Source organism: Kryptolebias marmoratus, linkage group LG12, assembly GCF_001649575.2.
Source record: "Kryptolebias marmoratus isolate JLee-2015 linkage group LG12, ASM164957v2, whole genome shotgun sequence".
Lineage (NCBI taxonomy): Eukaryota > Metazoa > Chordata > Actinopteri > Cyprinodontiformes > Rivulidae > Kryptolebias > Kryptolebias marmoratus.
The window spans coordinates 24,040,660-24,059,622 of NC_051441.1; the positions used below are offsets into that span (position 1 = coordinate 24,040,660).

The window sequence follows — 18,963 nt, forward strand, 5'->3', positions numbered from 1 at the left end:
AAAGAGCCGGGAAAGTTGTGAAAAGGAAAACTATAGCCGGCCGAAGATAATAGTCTGTTGTCATTTGATACTGTTACGTCTAACAGGTACATATATATTGCTGCACTAAAATGCAGCAAATCTCATTTGTGAAGGTTCAGTTAAATGTCACTTCGAAATAAAGCTTGAAAAAAGTAAGAAATTAGATTATTTTTTTCATATTTTTCAGAGAATAACTGACAACGTCCGTAATTGGGATATATCATGATATATATCGTTATCGTGATATAAAATTATCCATATGGTGATGTAGGATTTTTTCCATATCGCCCAGCACTAGTCATGTAAAAAGGTCCCTATCATTAGGGCTGCTAATGTTTTATTTGGCAATCAGATGAATCCCTACTATCCTAAATGGCCATGGCTGATTTAGAAGAAAGCAGCTGAAATGCTAATGCTAAATGCTAATAAAGCCTGTGAGCCTTGTGATGACAGTCTGTCACAGAGCAAAAGAGGATCCTGGGATTATCTAAATCTGAGCACAAACTTCCCAACAATCTCTCTGCTCACCAATAGGCGCTTTAGGGAATAAATATTGTTTTCCTGTTCCATTTGAGGAGGTAATGCAAAAAGTAGGATCCTCTGATTTTCAAACACATTTTCAAAGTAATTGCAAGAAGTGTAATGACATTTATTAGCACTTGTATTGGTATTTGGTATCAGCAAAGAGTAAAATGTAAATATTTTTACTTGTACTCATAGGCGCATGCTCAATAAAGCAGATGAAGCAGAGGCTCTCCCAAGAGGGGATGCAAGCTTATGTTTTTGCTCCCTCATTTATTGTCTTAAAAGTAGAGTATGTTATCACTCCAAGCAATAAGACAAAAGCATGTAAAGTTTATTGTAATTTTACTTTTTTAGCTAGAAAGTAAAAAAAATAAATAATTGCTACATTCTACACCTCCCTCCCTCAGCTATGAGTTGGTTCAGTCCAATCTTAACTGCGCCGGTGGCCACTAATCAGTCAGACATCAGTCAGCTGTGGAGATGACAAAGAAAGCCAAGCTGGGTTTTTTAAGTGTTAAAACTGTGTCAAATCTTTTTCTGAACAGACATCTAGGCTAATATTGAACTAAATATGGCCTAAAAACCAAAGTTTTTCTAATAGTCTATCTCTGGTTTCATATTCAATTTTTCAGGTTCAGTTTGTTGAATAAGAAAACTAGAAAGGTGAAAATCTGCCTGAGATTCAAACCTAGGTCTTGTGTGTGAACATGAACGTACATTACATCATTCAGTTATCAGATTTTGGGTTTTTGTTATTCTTTGAGAGTTTTTTGTTTACTATTATCCTGGTGTTTAATTTCTTCCTGTGCCTCCTTGTGTTTTCACTCCCCTCCTGCCCCACCCACACTCAGCTGTTCCCTGTTGTCATTACCCAGGTGTTTCTGTTTCTGTTAATCTGTCCTGGTCCATATATACGCTCTTGTTTTCACTCCTTGTGTACCTGCATTAGTTATCATTCTGTCTGCATCATCTGTTGTTTGTGCTCCCTCGGTTTCAGGCCTCTGGTGAGTCTTCTGTGTTTGTTTAGTAGATTGTTTGCAGCCTTGTCAGCTTGTAGTTTTCTTATTTAAATAAAGTATAAATCCTCATGTCAGTCTGCACTTCTTGGTCTGGATTTAAAAAAACATTCCACAAATCGTGACACCAGTCATGTCTTTGAGCCAACTTATTCTGATGCCTTTAAAGTATAGATTGGTGGCACATAGATCTAATTGGTACTTAAATAACATAGTCAGGCACCCATGCTTGTACTTGTACTCATTTTGAAAAAATGTGGTTTCGGTGCTTCCCTAATTGTCATTTCAATATTCAAAAGTAATATCTGAATCACATTTTCATAATTATTATTATTAATAATGCAGTCTACATGGTATTGCAGGTTTTTTAGTACTGTCACCTCACAGTGAGGTCTTTGGTTGAAATTTCAGAGCAGCCTTCATGTGGAGTTCACATGTTGTCCCCTTGTAGGTGTTCTCCAGGTACTCTGATTTCCAGATAACTGAAACTCCCACTCCCACATTGGATGTACATCTACAACTGATTCAGATTTGGAATCAATTTAAGATGGCTGCCACAGCTAACTGACCTTAGCCAAAAGGAAAATGGCTCTAACTCAGTCAGTATAACAGATTTTAAGCTAAATGGGGTGTGGTAGTAGCTGGGAGTCATGTTCAACAAATACTTTGAGAGCTAAAAGACTACCAAGCTCTTTGATTAATACTTTGGCTTTTGCTAACACATCTCAAGATGTATCACAGTATTTTGCTCTCCTGTTTTTGTTTGAGACTTACTCAGGGCTGTTGTGCTGGGTGGCTTGAGGCTGAAGGAGGACTGGAGAAGAGCTTCCATCTGTTTGGGAGGAACTCCATTGTATACCTCGTCTTTCCATTCTCAGCTGTTTCCGGATTTCTTTGACCTCTGCCTTGAGCAAGCGCTTCTCTGCCTTTAGTCTCTGCTTCTCTGCCTTCCTGAAACTGTGGTCTCCTCGTCTGTACAGTCTGTAAAACAAAAGTACATGGTCTAGGCCAGTGATTCTTTACAGGTGGGTCACAAACAAAGTGGGCCAAAGACTCATTTTCAGAGGGCTGTATGCCTTTGTCTGGGCAAAAGACTATTCTGATTGCTCTATCAGCCTTACGGTTGATGCTTGAACCAGTGAGACATTGTACATTATATATTTAATGGGTATGTCCACAGTTGAAACTACTTCTTAACCTTTTTTGTTTAAAAAAATGTTTATTAGTGAAACCACTTAAGTCTGTTAAAGAAAAAAAAAGGTTGAAGTAAAGAGTTTTTGTTTACATTAAAATGCATAACTGAGTGTAAAAGCAAACATTTTTCCCTCTAGTTGTGCGTAAATAACCCAGAAGACCACACCCCATTTAAATCACCCTTCTTTTCCATTTTGATGCCCAGTTTGAGCTTCAGCAAGTCATCTTCACCACATCTAAGTATTGATAACAACCTAACAGTATCAAACCTGTTTTGGTCTGGGGCAGGGGATCCATGCTCTGGGATTGACAGTGGAGTCCTGGCTCTCATCAAGTTGTGGCTTGGATTGTGAGAAAAGCTGCAGGGCTCACACAGAGTACAGGAAGTACACACACTGAAGAGAAAAATGTAATAAAAAAAAATACAGAAAAGGTGAGATGAGGAATGTTTTGTGGAAAGCCACCTCAGCCACTCTTGCTCCTGTATGTATGAATGAGTGTGAGTTCTGGAGTTGTTAGACATCAGGAGAAGCCTTTGGCAGTGTGTTCAGGACAGTAGTTGCCATGATGGAACAAGATGGATTTTTGCAGCTGCAATTACACAGCATGAAGTCTGACACTCACCATCCTAAGCTCTTTAGTACCCCACCTGTCCTTCAGGTTAGAAACCACTGGTCTATTGTACCACTTCTAATGGTCTTACAGACACAAACCAATATCTAGAGACACGTCTAGCTGTTTGGTAAATAATTCCTGATCCTCGGGTATTATCCATTTTGAATTATCTGCCAATAGCCAAATGGTGTGAGGTAATGTTTAAGCATGTGTGTTCTCTACACCCCCTTGGAATTAAAGGAAATCAGATTTGCAAGTTGTTCTGACATAAGGGACTTTCAGATGTGTCACAACATATACATAGGGAGACAATTGGGTTTTCCCTGGATTGTTGGGTCTGAGAGGCGGCAACAACAAGAAATGCAGACAACAAGGGGATGCAGAGCAGGACTACTTGCTCAACTAAAAAAAGTCACCTCATCCACCCTCTCTACCCACTATCTTTCTCACCAATGCCAGATCTGTCATCTACTAAACTGACGAAATAGAAATAATGTTGGTGAAAAACAAGTTCATTAGTAACTGTTGTGTGATGATCATTACAGAGACCTGGCTACATCTGCTTGCTCTGGATGCTACAGTTCAATTAACTAACCACTATGCCACTATGACAGACCAGGTAAGTAATTTTGTTTTCCTAGGAGCTCCAAGAGCATATTCTCAATAGAAGGTCTTGGCAGGACTTTATTCTCCCAGGTGTTTGCGTCAACGATTGTGTGATTGACCAGTAATGTGAAGTGGAGGTAATTAATGCAGCAATGTTGTTCCATGAGCTGCTCAGGAACCAGTGTGGTCGCAGTCATGCTCGGATCCAATATTTTAGTGTGGCCACTGATTTTTTTTTTTCCTGGGCAGAGGTTTTTGGAGTACAAAATGCCCTTTCAGAAAAGAACATGTTTCTGTTGCGTCAATAAAAGCAGATTTCTTAACTTATTGTGGAGTATAAATATGCCCAAAGAGTTTATCGCAGTGAATATTACTCCTGTTTACTTTCTCTCTGCCAACAGTATCTGGCATCCTAAATGGTCAGCAGCAGGCTCATCCTAAGGGATCGCTCATAATAACTGGTGTTGTTATTCAAGCTTGCCTAAGATCTGTGCTTCCACACTTTGCGAAGTATCCTATTAGAGGAAGGAACAACTTGGACCAGGTTTATCCGAACCTAAAGCAAGAATACAGTGAAGTACTCCTTCCTCATCTGGGAATGTCAGACCATCTCTTGCTGCTCCTAAATCCAGCATAAACCCCCCCCTTAAAAGAGGAACCAAGCCTGCCATGAAAATCATAAAAACCTGGCCTGAGAGTGCACTGTCCCAGCTGCAAGACTGTTTTGCTCATACAGAGTGTATCATAATTGAACAAAGGGAGCTGAAGGAGTACACTGAAAGTTTGCTGTTTTATGATAAGTACAGTACAGATAATAGCACAGTGGATAAATGCATCTGGGTCTATCCAAACAGTAAACCCTAGATGAATACAGAGGTTCAGTCCCTTTTTTAAGAGTTCACAACTCCTTTAAATCCAGTAACTGGGACCAGTATAAGTGAACACAAACTTGAAAAGGGGTATTCAAATGAGGCCTACAAAAGGAGGATGGAGGTGTCTCACTTATACAACTTCAGGGTTTCCCCCAGAAAAGAGGCTGGTGGTAGGTGGTCGTTCGCCAGCCAATCGCCGGCCGACTGTTGACAGGAAAGTTGAAAATATGGCTATTTATTATGTGATATTGTAAGATATCACATAATACAGTTGTACAAAAAGGCATATTTGAAAGACTTTTTTAAACAAAAATACAATTAAAATAAAAATTGTTTGCACCTAATTTGAATCATAATTTAAGTCACAATTTCAAATAAATTAAATTAATATAAATGAAAAAGTGCAAACAAGGCACCAACACAAGTCTCATGTCAAGGCCAATGAATTACAACAGAGAACTCTGAAAAACAGAGAGATGCTGTACTGTACTGTGCTTTTTGTAGCACAGGCTGCATGTTGGATCACTACATGTAACAACAAAACATCTAATGCTGAATTTAATAGCATCATTTTACTGGTAAACAAGGATAAATTAGCACGCATCATATTAATATTTTCACTAAGCACAAAACATGCTTACCATATTTGGTCTTGTAAAGCCACCTGCTGAATTTTGAAAGTTTATTGCTGTGGCGCTCTCATATGCCCCTTTCACACGGGTTCTAAAGGTCCTGGCTCCACTCTACTCTACTTGCTGTGCGCGCGTTTCCACCGGCATTTTTTAGAGGCCGTCCCTGCTTTTCAGTCCCTGCTTCGGAGTAGGGGCAGCCGGGCCGGCCCTCCTTTCGTGGGTGGCGTAAGCTTAGCTCCTGTTCACGCATTGGTCGTGGCTGTGACCAGATGCAAGCATAAAGAGCGAACGGTAGGAATATAAACAACAACGTTAGCTGACTCTGCAACGTTTATGCCGTCTGTGTATAAAAAATGATGTATTTTACAATAAACAAGAGGAGCTTAGCCTGGAGGTGGGGGAATTAAAGCCTGGCGGCCCGGTAGGCTTATAATACACTGGGGGAAACCCTGAACTTATTACAAATTACAAAGGCAATGCTCCTGTGGCTGGTAACACCAGTGCCTTTCTGGCCCAAGACACACTGCTCCCACGGACCTCCAATCCCAGCCCACTAACTCTGGATGAACATGAAGTGGGGCGTGTACTGCTGGTTGTCAACCCCAGGAAAACTGCAGGACCAGACGGTGTAAAAAAAGACTTGATTTGAATTTTGATGGAAGACTGAATCAAGTCTAACAGGTGAATATAACCAGAGGTTTAGCATATTTTAAACTGACTGTTTTTTAAAATGATATTGGTCAACAAAGGTCAACGTCTACTGACGAAATACATCATACCTGCACTGGTAGCCTCCTCCAGTGGTCTGTCCCTTGCATGAGGAACAAGATGGAGTGAAAGAAGTTGGAACTCCAGGTAGGGTTGAGGAAGAAACTTCAGGAATCTGCTGTGATTCTGCTCTTCCTATTGTTTCTTCTCTACTGCCTCCTGCTCCCCCTCCTCCGCCCAAAGGCTTATGGATGCAGCACTGCCCTGAGAACTCCTGGCATATCTTCTCCACAGCCTCACGAACAACCTGGTCTTTAAACTGGGGAAATGTTGAGGAAAAAAAGGATAATCTGTATTTTAATCATTAGTGAGCATTAGCAGCTAAAATTGCTCCTAGATCCAGGCTTTTGACTTAGAACGCTTAAATTAAGCTGAGCTATTCTTTAGCTCTGCAACACTAAATGGTTTCATTACCACCAGCTCGACCTGGCTGCTTCACAGTCAGCTGCAAACTACTCCAGTGAATACTAAATGTTGTATTGTAAAGACAGCAAAAGAACCAAATCATCTGCAATAAGCAAAAAAATAAATCCTGAAATTTTCAAACTACACATCTTCCTCTCCATGGCTACAGCTAGAGATCCTGCACATGAACACCATAAACCGAACTGGTGACAATGGGAAATCTTGCACAAACCAACTCTCATTGAAATTGAGATAGATTAGATATTGTAATGTGACCAAAATAGCTATAACTTCATTTTTCAACATAAGGTGAAAGGTGAAAGGTGAAAGGTGGTAAGTGGTGTAAATTCCTTTAAAGAATGCTGGGTCTTTAATTTATTTTGATTCTTCTCCTTTTTTTAGTGTTACATTACAAACTGTCATGGTCGGGCTATGATGGTTGACATATTTCTTTAATGTCAAAGGACTGGCCAACACCTTTCTAGTGGTAGACTAGGTTGGGGGGCCCAAAGGGTGTGTTTCTGGACCTGTTGTCCCTGCTACCAGACCATGGATGGATGGATGGATGGATGGGTTCAGTGATTCCCAACCCTGGTCCTCGAGGAACACCATCCTGCATGTTTTCATTGTTTCCCTGCTCTTCAGCAGGTCTTCAAGTTTTGCAGAAGCCTTTTAATTCCTCAGTCATTCAAATCAGGCCATTCAGATGGATCTTCTGAGCAAGGCTTTGCCCCAACCCTCTTTTCTGCACCTCGCTGTTCGTCTTCGTCATCATCATCATCATCATCATCATCATCATCATCATCATCATCATCATCATTACCATCATCATCTTCACCTCTCTTGTTCACGTTCTCCTCTGTGGTGTTGGTCTTGCCATGTCTGCCTGCTCTAATTTTCCCAAAATGACACAGTGGTGGTCAGCAGAAGTTCAAACCCTCCTGGGCATCTAGGTTTTTGTGGCCTCACTCGTGGAATTATTCCTACCTGATGTCATCTCTGGTCTCTTCTACACCAGCTGATCACCGACCTCATGTCTGTCTCCTTCATTACTTCTCTGTGTTCATCTCTAAGTCACATGGTCAAACAAGTATTATTTATTAGTTTTAAATAAATTACACATCTTGCTAATACACTTTTTTCATATAAATAACATTTTTAAACGAATCACCTGGTATTATATGGCTGTTCCTACACCTTAATATTAGACCAACCTGTCTCCTTCCTGTCTGTTCTAATTCTTTCTCTCCATCCTCTCGGCTGAATAACATGAACTTTGTGTTCAGGAGGTTTAAAAATTACAGCAGTCAAACCACATATAAAAAAACATGAAATCTTAATTTTAAATGATATCCTTGTTGGATATCAGTTAGTGATTGGACACTTCATCTGATCAGACTTATTAGATTAATCACAGCAGCTCTGTAGAGTTATATTCCAGAGGAGACATTTAAACTCCCAGAACTTCCTGCTGTCTTTCAACCACTTTGAAAAGCTCTTTTCATCCCTACAACATCTTTATCTTTCTGCCTCTTCAGTTTTCTGCCTCTCCATCTTTAGCTCTCTGTCATCAGATAATAACACGATTCAAATGAAAACAATTGCGCTCGTGCTCGAGAGGAGCGGGACAGGAGGGGAGGTGAAGGAGCGGAGGGGCGCCTGATCAGTGACGTGTCTCTGTTATCGATCATATCATTTACACATGTGCAGACAGCTGGTAAATACAGAAAATGCTACAGGATTTACGCCACTTTGGACACAGACAGGAGCGGGTTTCCTCTCTGCTGTGAGATTGACAGCTGTCAGTGGGCGGGGCTTACAGCACGCTGCAGAATGATTGGTGCTTTCACACATGTAGCCGCCAAAGTCTCCAATAACAGAAAAAAGTCATCAGTATATTTGTCGCTAGTCGCTTTAAAAAAATGGGCAGACGGATCAGAAAACTTGCTAAATATAGCGACAAAGTCACTAATTTGGCCCCTATTGTGCTCCAGCCCATGCAGAAAACATTGCGCTGCACATTGGTTCCTGTTCAAAAAAAGGGCGTGTGTGTGTGTATTTTTTTACCGTGAGAAATACAAAAAATGGCATGTGAGCGTGTGCGCTTCACAAAATGCGTGTGTCTCATGTGTGAAACTTGAGAGCCCTGCTTTTATTAATTGACTAATTAAAGATTGTGGCTGATGATAAGACTTTAAGGTTCACAACGACACAAATTAAGCTGCAGAGAAAAGTCACAGCGGTGTTAGCCGACATCGATCCGGTGTTAAACCGGCTGATGCAGCTGCTGTGATCCACTTGTCAAGCCGTAGGTCTCTGGTTTTAGAAGATTTTATCTTTTATTGTTGGTTTGTGTTCATATGCTTTGGTAACGCTGTTCCACAGTCATGCATCGTGTCCAGAAAAGAGTTATTGTGCGTCTGGATGCTGGACGCTTTCAGGGAAAGTCTGACAATGGAATATTGCTCTTGTAAATGTTTAACCACTGTGATAACAATGCGCTCACCGTGTATCCTTCAGAGAAATTAACCCATGTAAGAGAAATAAATAATTCCAAGGGTAATACCACTAAAGAGAGTGTTCTTTTCTCAGAGTTTACAAAGTGACTGCCATGTGGGACAAATTATAAAAATGATACCCTGATGTCCCATTGTTAGGGTTTTTATGTTATCAGCCTTTGTGCTCATGTGTAAAACTGCCTACGTGAGACGCGAAGGTCAGACGGCGGGCGCCACACCATCTGGCTCTCCCAAACAGAGATGTGTTATGGTTATGTTGTTTTTACTATGATCTGGACCGGCTTTGGCCGGCTCAGATCAACCCCTATTTCTTCTTCCTTTAATAAAAGAGAAAGCTCAAGTAAGGAGGCAGAACTTCCTGGACAGCATGCCATTACAGTAGGAGCTGTTGGGAATTTCTCCTTTTGCGAAGGCCTTCACAAAAGACAACGAGCCTCTCCGGTGTGATTCTTTCTTAGCAGGTTGAATAAATCAAAACCCTGACACCCACTTCCCTGAAGGCAGCACGGAGCTGCGCCGAAGAGAAACACCATCAATACAGTTGCAGTTCTGTGCCGGTTTTAATGTTTTAGGCCACAATATTTTTGCAAGTAGTTGAAAGTTTAAAATGATATTGTTGTGAATCTTTGGTGTAAACTTTACCTTCAAGCAAATGTCCACCAAAAGAATATCAGCGCCTCCTTTTTGAAAATATTGCTGCCAGCGCCCCCCGTCATCCTCTAAACGCCCCCTGGGAGGCGGTACCACCCTCGTTGAAAAACGCTAGTTTAACAGATGTCCTTTTGGTAGTTCATTGCCATGTATAATTTGGGTAACGCTTTGTTGGGGAAGACAGTATCATTTGTTATTTTTGCCTTGGTCATTGATAATAATTAGACAAAACATGATTTCCAAGTTGACTGGACAATATCTTTCAGTTTGATTTTTACAGAATTCTCCAGAGAACGCTCACCTGACAGATAACGATGTTACTGACATTGCACACTAACTTTTGAGCTGTCAAAGATTTTAAAATATTTTGTAAACAAAGTTTTCTTACTCCAACAATTCCTTTTGGTACATCTACAAATTATACATCAAAACATAGACATGTCTTATTAACCCAGAGTGTATCTCACTGCTTTAGAACTTACGATTTTCTCTTGAAACTTCTCTAAGAATGCAAAGAGCACACAGCAAAATTTTTGCAGACTCACTTACATTCTAGTTCAAAATATTCTCCCCAAAATTGGAAGTGAAAGGTCTTTTTAACTTGTCATATTTTCTACATAAAACACTGTAGACAAATACAGCTTCACATATATGACAATTAGTCTTCTGCCACTCATGTTTAAAGAAATTTTAAGATCCAATTTATAGTTTTTTCACAGTGACTGTTTGTTTGAAGCTTGCTTTTCTGTCTGCTTCTCATTAACTTGGCAGTCAGGGAGTGACAGACACATGTGTGTAGTTACTATGGTCATAATGAGCCACTGGTAGCAGCTTTGCCATTTCTATTCATCTTAGTTGGTTTTACACTTCTTATTCAGTTCATAAATCAAAATGAAATGTTATTTTCTGGGCTTAGATTATTATCAAAAGATATGTTGGAATTTTGCACAGCAGCTCCATTGGCACTCTTCAACATTTCTTAAAAAAATGTTCTATTGGGCAGCACGATGAACAAGTGGTTTGGACTGGTGCCTCCTGGGTGCAAGCCCAAGATTGGATCTGGGGTCTTTCTGTGTGTAGTTTTCATGTTTAAGTTTGTATTCTCAAGGTACTCTGGTTTCCTCCCACAGTCCAAAATGCATGCATGCATGTTTAGGCTGCGTTCAGGTGCAGGCCTACCTTGAAAAAGAGATTTGTGATCTCCATGAGATTTGCCTGGTTAAATAAAGATTAGTTAATTATTACTTGTGTTACACTTCTACACCCCTAGAATGGAGGTGACAAAGGCTCTTCTTACCTTTTCCATATACGACGTAAACCAGGCTGGGGGAATTTTGTCTTCTTCTTTGGTCCCTTTTACCTCCTTCAAGATAATCTGGTAAAAAAATAAAAACAATATTTTGACAATTTAAAATTACAGAGGTGTGTCTTTTATTTAAGACACTAAAACACCAAATTAGAATAAGTTATTTTTTCAAATATTGACATAGGAATAAGGTGTCAGAATATAATATTTTTGTGAAAAACAGCTAAAATGAGATGAAAATACATGGTTTGTGTTTGTGGACTGTTCCTAATCAGCAAGATTATAATGTGGTACTTGGGTCTGTTCTACAAGGAATGATTAACTTCCGATTCAACTTTGGAAAACCATGATGGAAATCCACCTGAAGCTAATAGTCAACTGCTGGGAAATTCAGGAGCATCCATAAACATCCTAGTTTTGTTGTTCTTTGGTTGTTGGTTAGTTGGTTGGTTGGTTGGTTAGTTAGTTAGTTGGTGTGTCCTGGAGAGATATCACAGGTATTCAGTGGTGTGAAAAAGCTGTTTGTGCTTATTTCAATTAATTTCAAACTACAAATGATGATGGATCCATTATCTTAAAAAAAATTAATCCAAAGAAGAAATGTTGGCACATGGATATTTACCTTAACTAACAAATATCTGAATCTCAATGGGAAAAAATATTTGCCCATTAACAATTGATACAAAGCTAATTATAGGAGCATTTCGGCTGAAAAAAAAAAACTTAGACAATTCGTTCCGCAATAACACTTTGAAGTCTCTAAACTTTTTACAATTTTTTTAACCCTAAAACGGAAAATCTCATCCAAAGATTTGCAAGCCTATTTATAAACAAAAACTAGTCGTCTCTTTTCATACCTGCCAGGCCTGAAAAGCTACAGGACCAAATGATACATGTCAACCAGCCGCTGCAGTTAAGTCAGCTTCCATTTAGATCTACAACTTCTTCAGAAAGTATTCAGACCCTTTCCTTCATTTTTCTAAGTTGCACACTGATGTTTCAATTTCTTTCTTTCATTAATCCGTACCCCATAACAACAAAGGGAATAAAGAATGTTATATATTTAGTAAATCTTTTTTTTTTTAAAAAACAAAAGAAATGTCACATTTCCATAACTTTTTAGACTTTTTGCATCAACATTGAAAATTTATCTCAAACAACTCTGGAGAGACCTCAAAATGGCTCACCAATGGTCCTCATCAGCTGGATTGAGACAGTTTTAAACTTGACGAGAAATTTTGTTCTCATTACACCTCTCGTGTGTTTGTCTGAGCTGACCTACTCTTGTGTTCCCCTTCTGTGTTAATTGAATTAAATTATTTTTAAAAACACAGAACTATGTAACCTTGGTATCATGGCCAACATTTATGCTATCATTAAAGTCTCAAACAGACCAAAGCCTTCATGTGCATGGTATGAAACCCAGTGCCAGTGCGCTGCAGCCTCACCATGCTCTGTTCTGGTACCACAGCCTGAACTTTGCGGCTGACCGCCTGAGTCAGAATGGGGCAGTGCTGCGTGGGTCTGAAACCCCTCTTAGGCTCTGCTCCACCGGCCTTGGTGGATGAGACCCTCGCTGGATGTCCTCTGGTCTCACAGATGTTCATGTTAAGGCGGTTTCCCTGCCTTGTTGCACTCTACACAAAGAGAGTAAAAATGCTTAACATCTATCACAAGAAATATGTTTTATAATAACTCTCATTATAAATACTGAATTGTCAAAGTTTCCATGATCTTACCTTTAGTGCTTCCTCATACTCCCCTGCAAAAAAAGCAAAAAGTAGAATTTTAAATAACTGACAATTTGTATATTGAATTTGGCATATTATTTTATAATTTGCATTTTATTGTTCTTTTCTTACCTTGACTGTTAATGGATATCTGGTAATAAGAAAGAAAGACTTCACTGACATTGCATTCAACATAGATATTCAAATATTACTCTTCTTCATAAAACCAGCAAAAACTAACTCTTCATACAAAAACTATGTAATCATGTGCACACAAGCCAAAAACACATAGAAATCGGATTTAGACCTTTGAATATAAAGCCTGCATTAGCTCAATGTGTTTTGTTAGAGTAGAACTCTGTTACTCCAAACTGAGGTTGTTCAAGAATCTACAACAGGTAATATATTCATTTATGACTTTTACACAGAAACACACTTGAATTGGCTAAACTATCTAAGTGAATTTGTGTCTTAACATCTTTATAGATATTTGACTACACTGATGGTTTTATGTAAAATAATATGTTTTAATTATAAAATAGGAGCAGAGCAATGACAGCCAACTGTCCTCACCTCCTCGTTCTCCTCATCAAAATAGGTCAACTGAAGGCTGCACAGGCCAAAGGAGCGTTTTACCTGCACAAGAATAAATAGGAAAAAAAGTCAGGAAGGTTAAACCTTGTGGAGGTGTTTTTTTACAGATGGATGCAGCTTTCATCCTAGAAAAGTTCAGACTTGATTCTGTGAGGACTGAAATACAGCAGAGACATAAAAAGTGTCAGATTTCCCCAAGATTTTCTCCCAGGATTTCCACAAAGTTACTGATCTGTTCTTTTATTTTTGTTTATGTTTTCACATTAACATATATTTTGATTAAGAACAAATTTATCTGAAGTTCCACAGCAACTGATTACTGTCAGATTAATTCAGTGTGGGTCAGCCCATTCTGCCAAATAAGAAAAAGGATATCATTGCTTTTTTTCCCACAGACTATAAACATACATGTTAGGTTAACTTGTAACTCTAAATTGTCTCTAGGTGTGAGTGGTTGTTTGTCTCTATGCGTCTTTGCGATGGACTTGCAACCTGTCCATGGTCTACCCCACCTCTTACAATGTAACTGCTGGAGATAGACATCAGCTCCCAATGACCCAGAAAGGAGATGTGGGTAAAGTAGATGGATGGATGAACGGATGGTTCAGAGAAATTCAGTAAAATCCTGCTTGAAAAAAAACAACTCCTATACAAGCATTCAGAGTTTATTATGAAGTGTGTGCACTTTAATATGCACTTCAAGTTTCCGAACACTGAACAGGTTTTATTTAAACTCCCAGCAAATAATCACTGGATATACATCTGTTACTGATGAATGTTTCTAATGAACCCAATTCAAAATGGCTGCAACAACTGACCTTGTGAAACATAAAATGTCAATAACTGAGCCAGTTTTACAAATATTGAACTAAAATCTGTTACGGTAGTAGCTGAGATCCTTCCCCTACACATTGCACTGGAGCACATTTTGGTTTGGTCTGAAGCAAAGATGGAGCTGGAAGTGGTCTGATGATGAGACTTAGAACCCTGAGAGCCTACTTGTCTCTGCGGCCCTGATCCTAGGCTAACATGCAGCATCTTTGTAACCTGAACACTTATCTTCTAAAAGAATCATTCATAAATACACCGAGAGAACAGATTATCTTTGTTATCATCGCACCCCTCCCTCTTCTCCTCCTGATGATGATGAACAATGAGGTTTAAAGACAGCAGGTTTTCAGCTCATCATCTGATTCATTTATGATTCAAATGGAGAATCATTAGGTTTGTTGTTCTTCTTCTTGAAAACTGAGTCCAGACGCCACCGACGGAACATAGACGGTTCGGTCTTCATTCCTAACCTCCTGGAGCTGCTAAGAAACGGAGTCAAGAGCTCCGAGGCAGCAGCTCGGTGCTGGACGGGTCGGTCTCTGTGGACTTACCATCGCTTCCATGGACTCCCAGCTCCTCATTTCGGATCCCACAAGAAGAAAATTCCTGTAATTCCCTCGAAAATGAATCTTCACGTTGATGTGGAAGTCCATGGTGCCTCCTAATCTGTGTTACGAACGGTACCGACACCGGACCGTCTCCCTTATCGGTCTTCTTCTGCTGCTTTGGTTTGTAGGCCACTCAGCATCTCCTGAACTGCTTACTGTCTCCCGGTATGGAAGACTGAAAGGGACAAAATTAGGAACAACGACAAAAACACACGAACTACTCCATACATGATTTACTACGGATACAAATGGAAGAAAAAAGATAGGTAAATTTAATCGATAAAATGTGACATTAATTAATATGTAGTTCTCTCAACCCATGTTTGCAGACTTTCCACCATTTTGTTTTCACTCAGCAAAAAATAATACTAAAAAATACGAAATGCTTTAAAATCAGATTAGGTGTGTCTTATTTGCCCAGTCTAGTGAAACAATTCAACATTAACTCTTAGTCAGAAGTTCACATGACTTGGAGGTTATTTATTTTCAAGTTTTCTTGATTGGGTAATTTGTTGATGGTCCCTTAGAGAACCACCATGTTTAGAAGGAGGGAGCATGCAGAGGTGGGCAGAACAAAATCTCACTGCCAGCACCGAGTCAATGAATAATGCCCCTTTTCCACTGGCTCTATTTCAGAAGCCCCGCTCTACTCTATTAAAAAATGCATTGCATTTCCACCGGCCAGTTTGGTTGGTAGCGGTCAGTTTGGCAGTGGGGGCGCTAGTTTCGGTTGCACTACGAAAACTTGGTGCAAGTTGTGTAAACAACGGAAGCACTATGAACAACGTTGGCACTGTTTTGATGCTATTTTTTAAACTTCTGGGGATTCTCCTGAGACTTCAGGAAGAGAGGCGCAGAGGAAGAAATGCTCTGGATGCCACGATTGTTGCGCGGCGTAGGACAGCTGTTATCAGCCGGAGATTTCAGGCTTTACAGCGCCTTCAGCTGGGAGACAGACGTCATAAATGTTGCAGGGTAAGCTAACGCTGTTGTTTATATTCCTACTGTTCGCTCTTTATGCTTGGATCTGGTCACAGCCACGACCAATGCGTGAACAGGAGCTAAGCTTACGCCACCCACGAAAGGAGGGCCGGCCCGGCTGCCCCTACTCCGAAGCAGGGACTGAAAAGCAGGGACCGGCCTTAAAAAAAAGGCTGGTGGAAACGCGCGCACAGCAAGCCGAGTAGAGTGGAGCCAGGACCTTTAGAGCCGGTGGAAAAGGGGCATTATACTACTACTACTAGTATATAAGTCATTGCAGCTGAATGCAGCACAAATATTCAACCTCGAGTCCCCCTAGTGGTCTGATGAACTTCCATTTTGTGGAGTAAGTTTACAGCTTTTTTCTTACTTGCTGGTGTTTTTTTGTTTGTTTGTTTTGTTTTGGGTTTTTTTGTGCTAACAGATTTTTTTTTAGGAAATATAACGCCTATACGGTGCTCAGGTTTCTCGCCAGGGAGAAAGAGACGCAATTTATTCTAAATCTCTTTCAAAACATTTTAAAACCACAGCACACTGAAGAGGGGAAGGAAGGGGGAAGACTGCAGGACTAAGGCCTACCAGTGGAGGGGGGTAAGCCTTACTGGGCCGACTGGTCCTAAATTAATACAAAAAAAAAGAATAGTCAATCAAGTAAATCACCCCAGGCACTAGTGAACATGTACAGTATTCCAATGTGAAGAACCCCAACGCCAACCACTCGCACACACCTGGACCAGTCCACACCGAAGACCCTCCGCCACATTTGGTCCCTAGCCTGGACACACAGAGATCTAATTAAATGAAATACAATTTTTTTTTAAACAATATTTACAAAATGTAAAACAGTCCTCAGATCAGCAAGAGAAAAGGACAGAGCTCTGACCCTACCAAGCATTATATGTGCAGATTAAAAAAAAATTGATATAATGTGCTCTTTCTGTGCCACTCAGGCTGAAGATATGACTCATTTGTTTTGGAACTGTGACCATACTAAAAAAACTCTGGGATGATATCAGGAGACTTCTACTTGTTATCTCCCATCAAACTCTTCTCAGTTATGAGACTGCTATCCTTGGCTTTACTGCTTTTGACAAAAAGAACTGTGACTCCTTCTTTGTCATCAACCTCATTGTACTTCTTGCTAAATATTATATCCACAAATGCAAGTTTAGCAATACCAGTCCTTTTTTTTCAATCTTTATGAAAGACTTGAAGTGGTACTATCAACACATTGTCTCATCCAATAATTAAATAAAAACTGTAAATTTATTACATAAATTTAATATCTTGTAACCTGTTGTTGTTAATTTTATGATCCCCCTGACATGTTCATGTCTTTGTTTTTCTTTTCTTTCTTTTTGTTTTCTTTCTTGCTATCTGTTTTTGCTTTTTGCCTTTTGTTGTTGTTGTTGCTTGAGTTATGCCAATGTTTTGACTTTGTTAATAAAGAGCTGTTGAACTGAAAAAAAAAAACACAATTAATTGGAACCATTTCACCCATGAACTATCCATATTTTCTATTTACTGCCTTGCTGGCATTCCTGTGTTTGGCACTCGATACGTCACATTTCCAAGTGATCACAGAAAATGCTGAAGAGACCTTAGTATTTTTTTTAAATCTTTGATTATTAATTTTAAATTAGTGTAAATTTTCTAAAATAAGAGACTCTGAAAACAAGCACCTTTTATGACTTTCTTTCGATTTCTGTTTGCTTCAAAACACTTTTTATTTAAAAAGCTGTTGTTAAAGGCAGCAGGTGATATGCATTCCTTTAAGGAGTTCTAGCCCTTTAATTTTGTTTTATCTTTCCCAGAGCAACTAAAAAGGTGTATGAAGTAAGTACCTTTGTCATGAGTGTTACAGTCAGAGGTTGGACACTAAAGTTTAAGATTTCTTTATGATACATTAAAAAAATAAGATCAATGTGTTAAAACACATATGAATGGTTTTATTGAGCTGTTTTGACATGTTGCACCTTGCCTGTTTATCAAAAGACAATGTGAAAAATACACAATCATTTTACAGCCAGGTACATTTTACTTCTTGTTTGTTTTATTTAGACATGCTAAGTGTTCTTTTTGCCACAGTAGGTTTAAATATTTTGGATGATATGAACCCTGCTGAAGACATTCAGATTCTCACATATAAACTGGATTTATTCTGTTCATAGTTTTGGTAAACAGTTAAAACAATAAACAGTGTTCTAGTGCTTTGTTATTTCCAAATCTAAATATGCATTTTTGTAATATATTTGTCATCAAGATGAGGCGGAGCAAAAATGTTTTTGCCCTTATGTGTGTGGTGTGTGTCTGGGTGTTTGTCTGTGCCATTAGTCCAGTGGTTCCCAAAGATTTTCTTCTGGGCCCCCCTATGGATTACAATAATAATTTTTTTAGTTCTATACTGTAGAAGAGTATTCTTTGCTGTCAGTGTTATTTCAAACATATTTCTTTTTTTTATTTGTAACAATATTCAACTTTGCTATCATCAATACATTTAAAAACCCCTCTGTGCAAAACAGGGTTAAAAACCTGTCCATTATGTTTAGTCAGGCACTGTTTTGTTTTGTTTTTTTCATTCCTGCACCCCTCCCCCCTGCGAGGCACTGCGCCCCCCTAGGGGGCAAGCCCCAAACATCACTGCATTAGTCAAATATCTTGTGAATCATTGAATGGATTTAAATGAAACTCTCAGAAAGTAACCATTGGCTGTATGTCTACAATTGATTGACTTTTAGAGTCAATCCAATTTCATATGGCTGCCATGGCTAATTGACATTACCCTACACAAATATGGCTACACCTCAGGGAATTGTACAGAAATTGAGCTAAAATTTTGTGTGGTAGTAGCTGAGAGTCATTCACAACACATACAGTGGCTTGTAAAAGTATTCATACCCCTTGAACTTTTCCATATTTTGACACATTACAACCATCCATCCATCCATTCATCCATTCTCTTCCTCTTATCCGGGGTCGGGTCGCGGGGGCAGCAGCCTAAGCAGGGAGACCCAGACTTCCCTCTCCCCAGCCACTTGGGCCAGCTCCTCCGGGGGAATCCCAAGGCGTTCCCAGGCCAGCCCAGAAAC

The 18,963-nt window shown here is 39.5% G+C and overlaps 1 protein-coding gene across 2 annotated transcripts in view; it reads right to left on the reverse strand.

Annotated features, from left to right (window-relative positions):
- Positions 1 to 15,068, reverse strand: part of nbr1b (NBR1 autophagy cargo receptor b) — a 38,738-nt gene extending 23,670 nt beyond the window's left edge. Inside the window, exons 1-9 of one of the 2 annotated variants that reach the window (XM_017432213.3) lie at positions 14,837 to 15,068; positions 13,434 to 13,496; positions 12,993 to 13,011; positions 12,870 to 12,892; positions 12,579 to 12,767; positions 11,122 to 11,199; positions 6,261 to 6,508; positions 3,026 to 3,115; positions 2,337 to 2,543 (exon numbers count right to left, since the gene is read on the reverse strand). In XM_017432213.3, coding sequence (XP_017287702.1) covers positions 2,337 to 2,543; positions 3,026 to 3,115; positions 6,261 to 6,508; positions 11,122 to 11,199; positions 12,579 to 12,767; positions 12,870 to 12,892; positions 12,993 to 13,011; positions 13,434 to 13,496; positions 14,837 to 14,938 — 1,019 coding nt within the window. In that variant the 5' untranslated portion in view covers positions 14,939 to 15,068. Of the gene's footprint in view, positions 1 to 2,336; positions 2,544 to 3,025; positions 3,152 to 6,260; positions 6,509 to 11,121; positions 11,200 to 12,578; positions 12,768 to 12,869; positions 12,893 to 12,992; positions 13,012 to 13,433; positions 13,497 to 14,836 lie in introns of both variants that reach the window. The other variant, XM_017432212.3, reaches the window with a different exon arrangement.
- Positions 15,069 to 18,963: the final 3,895 nt, after the last annotated feature.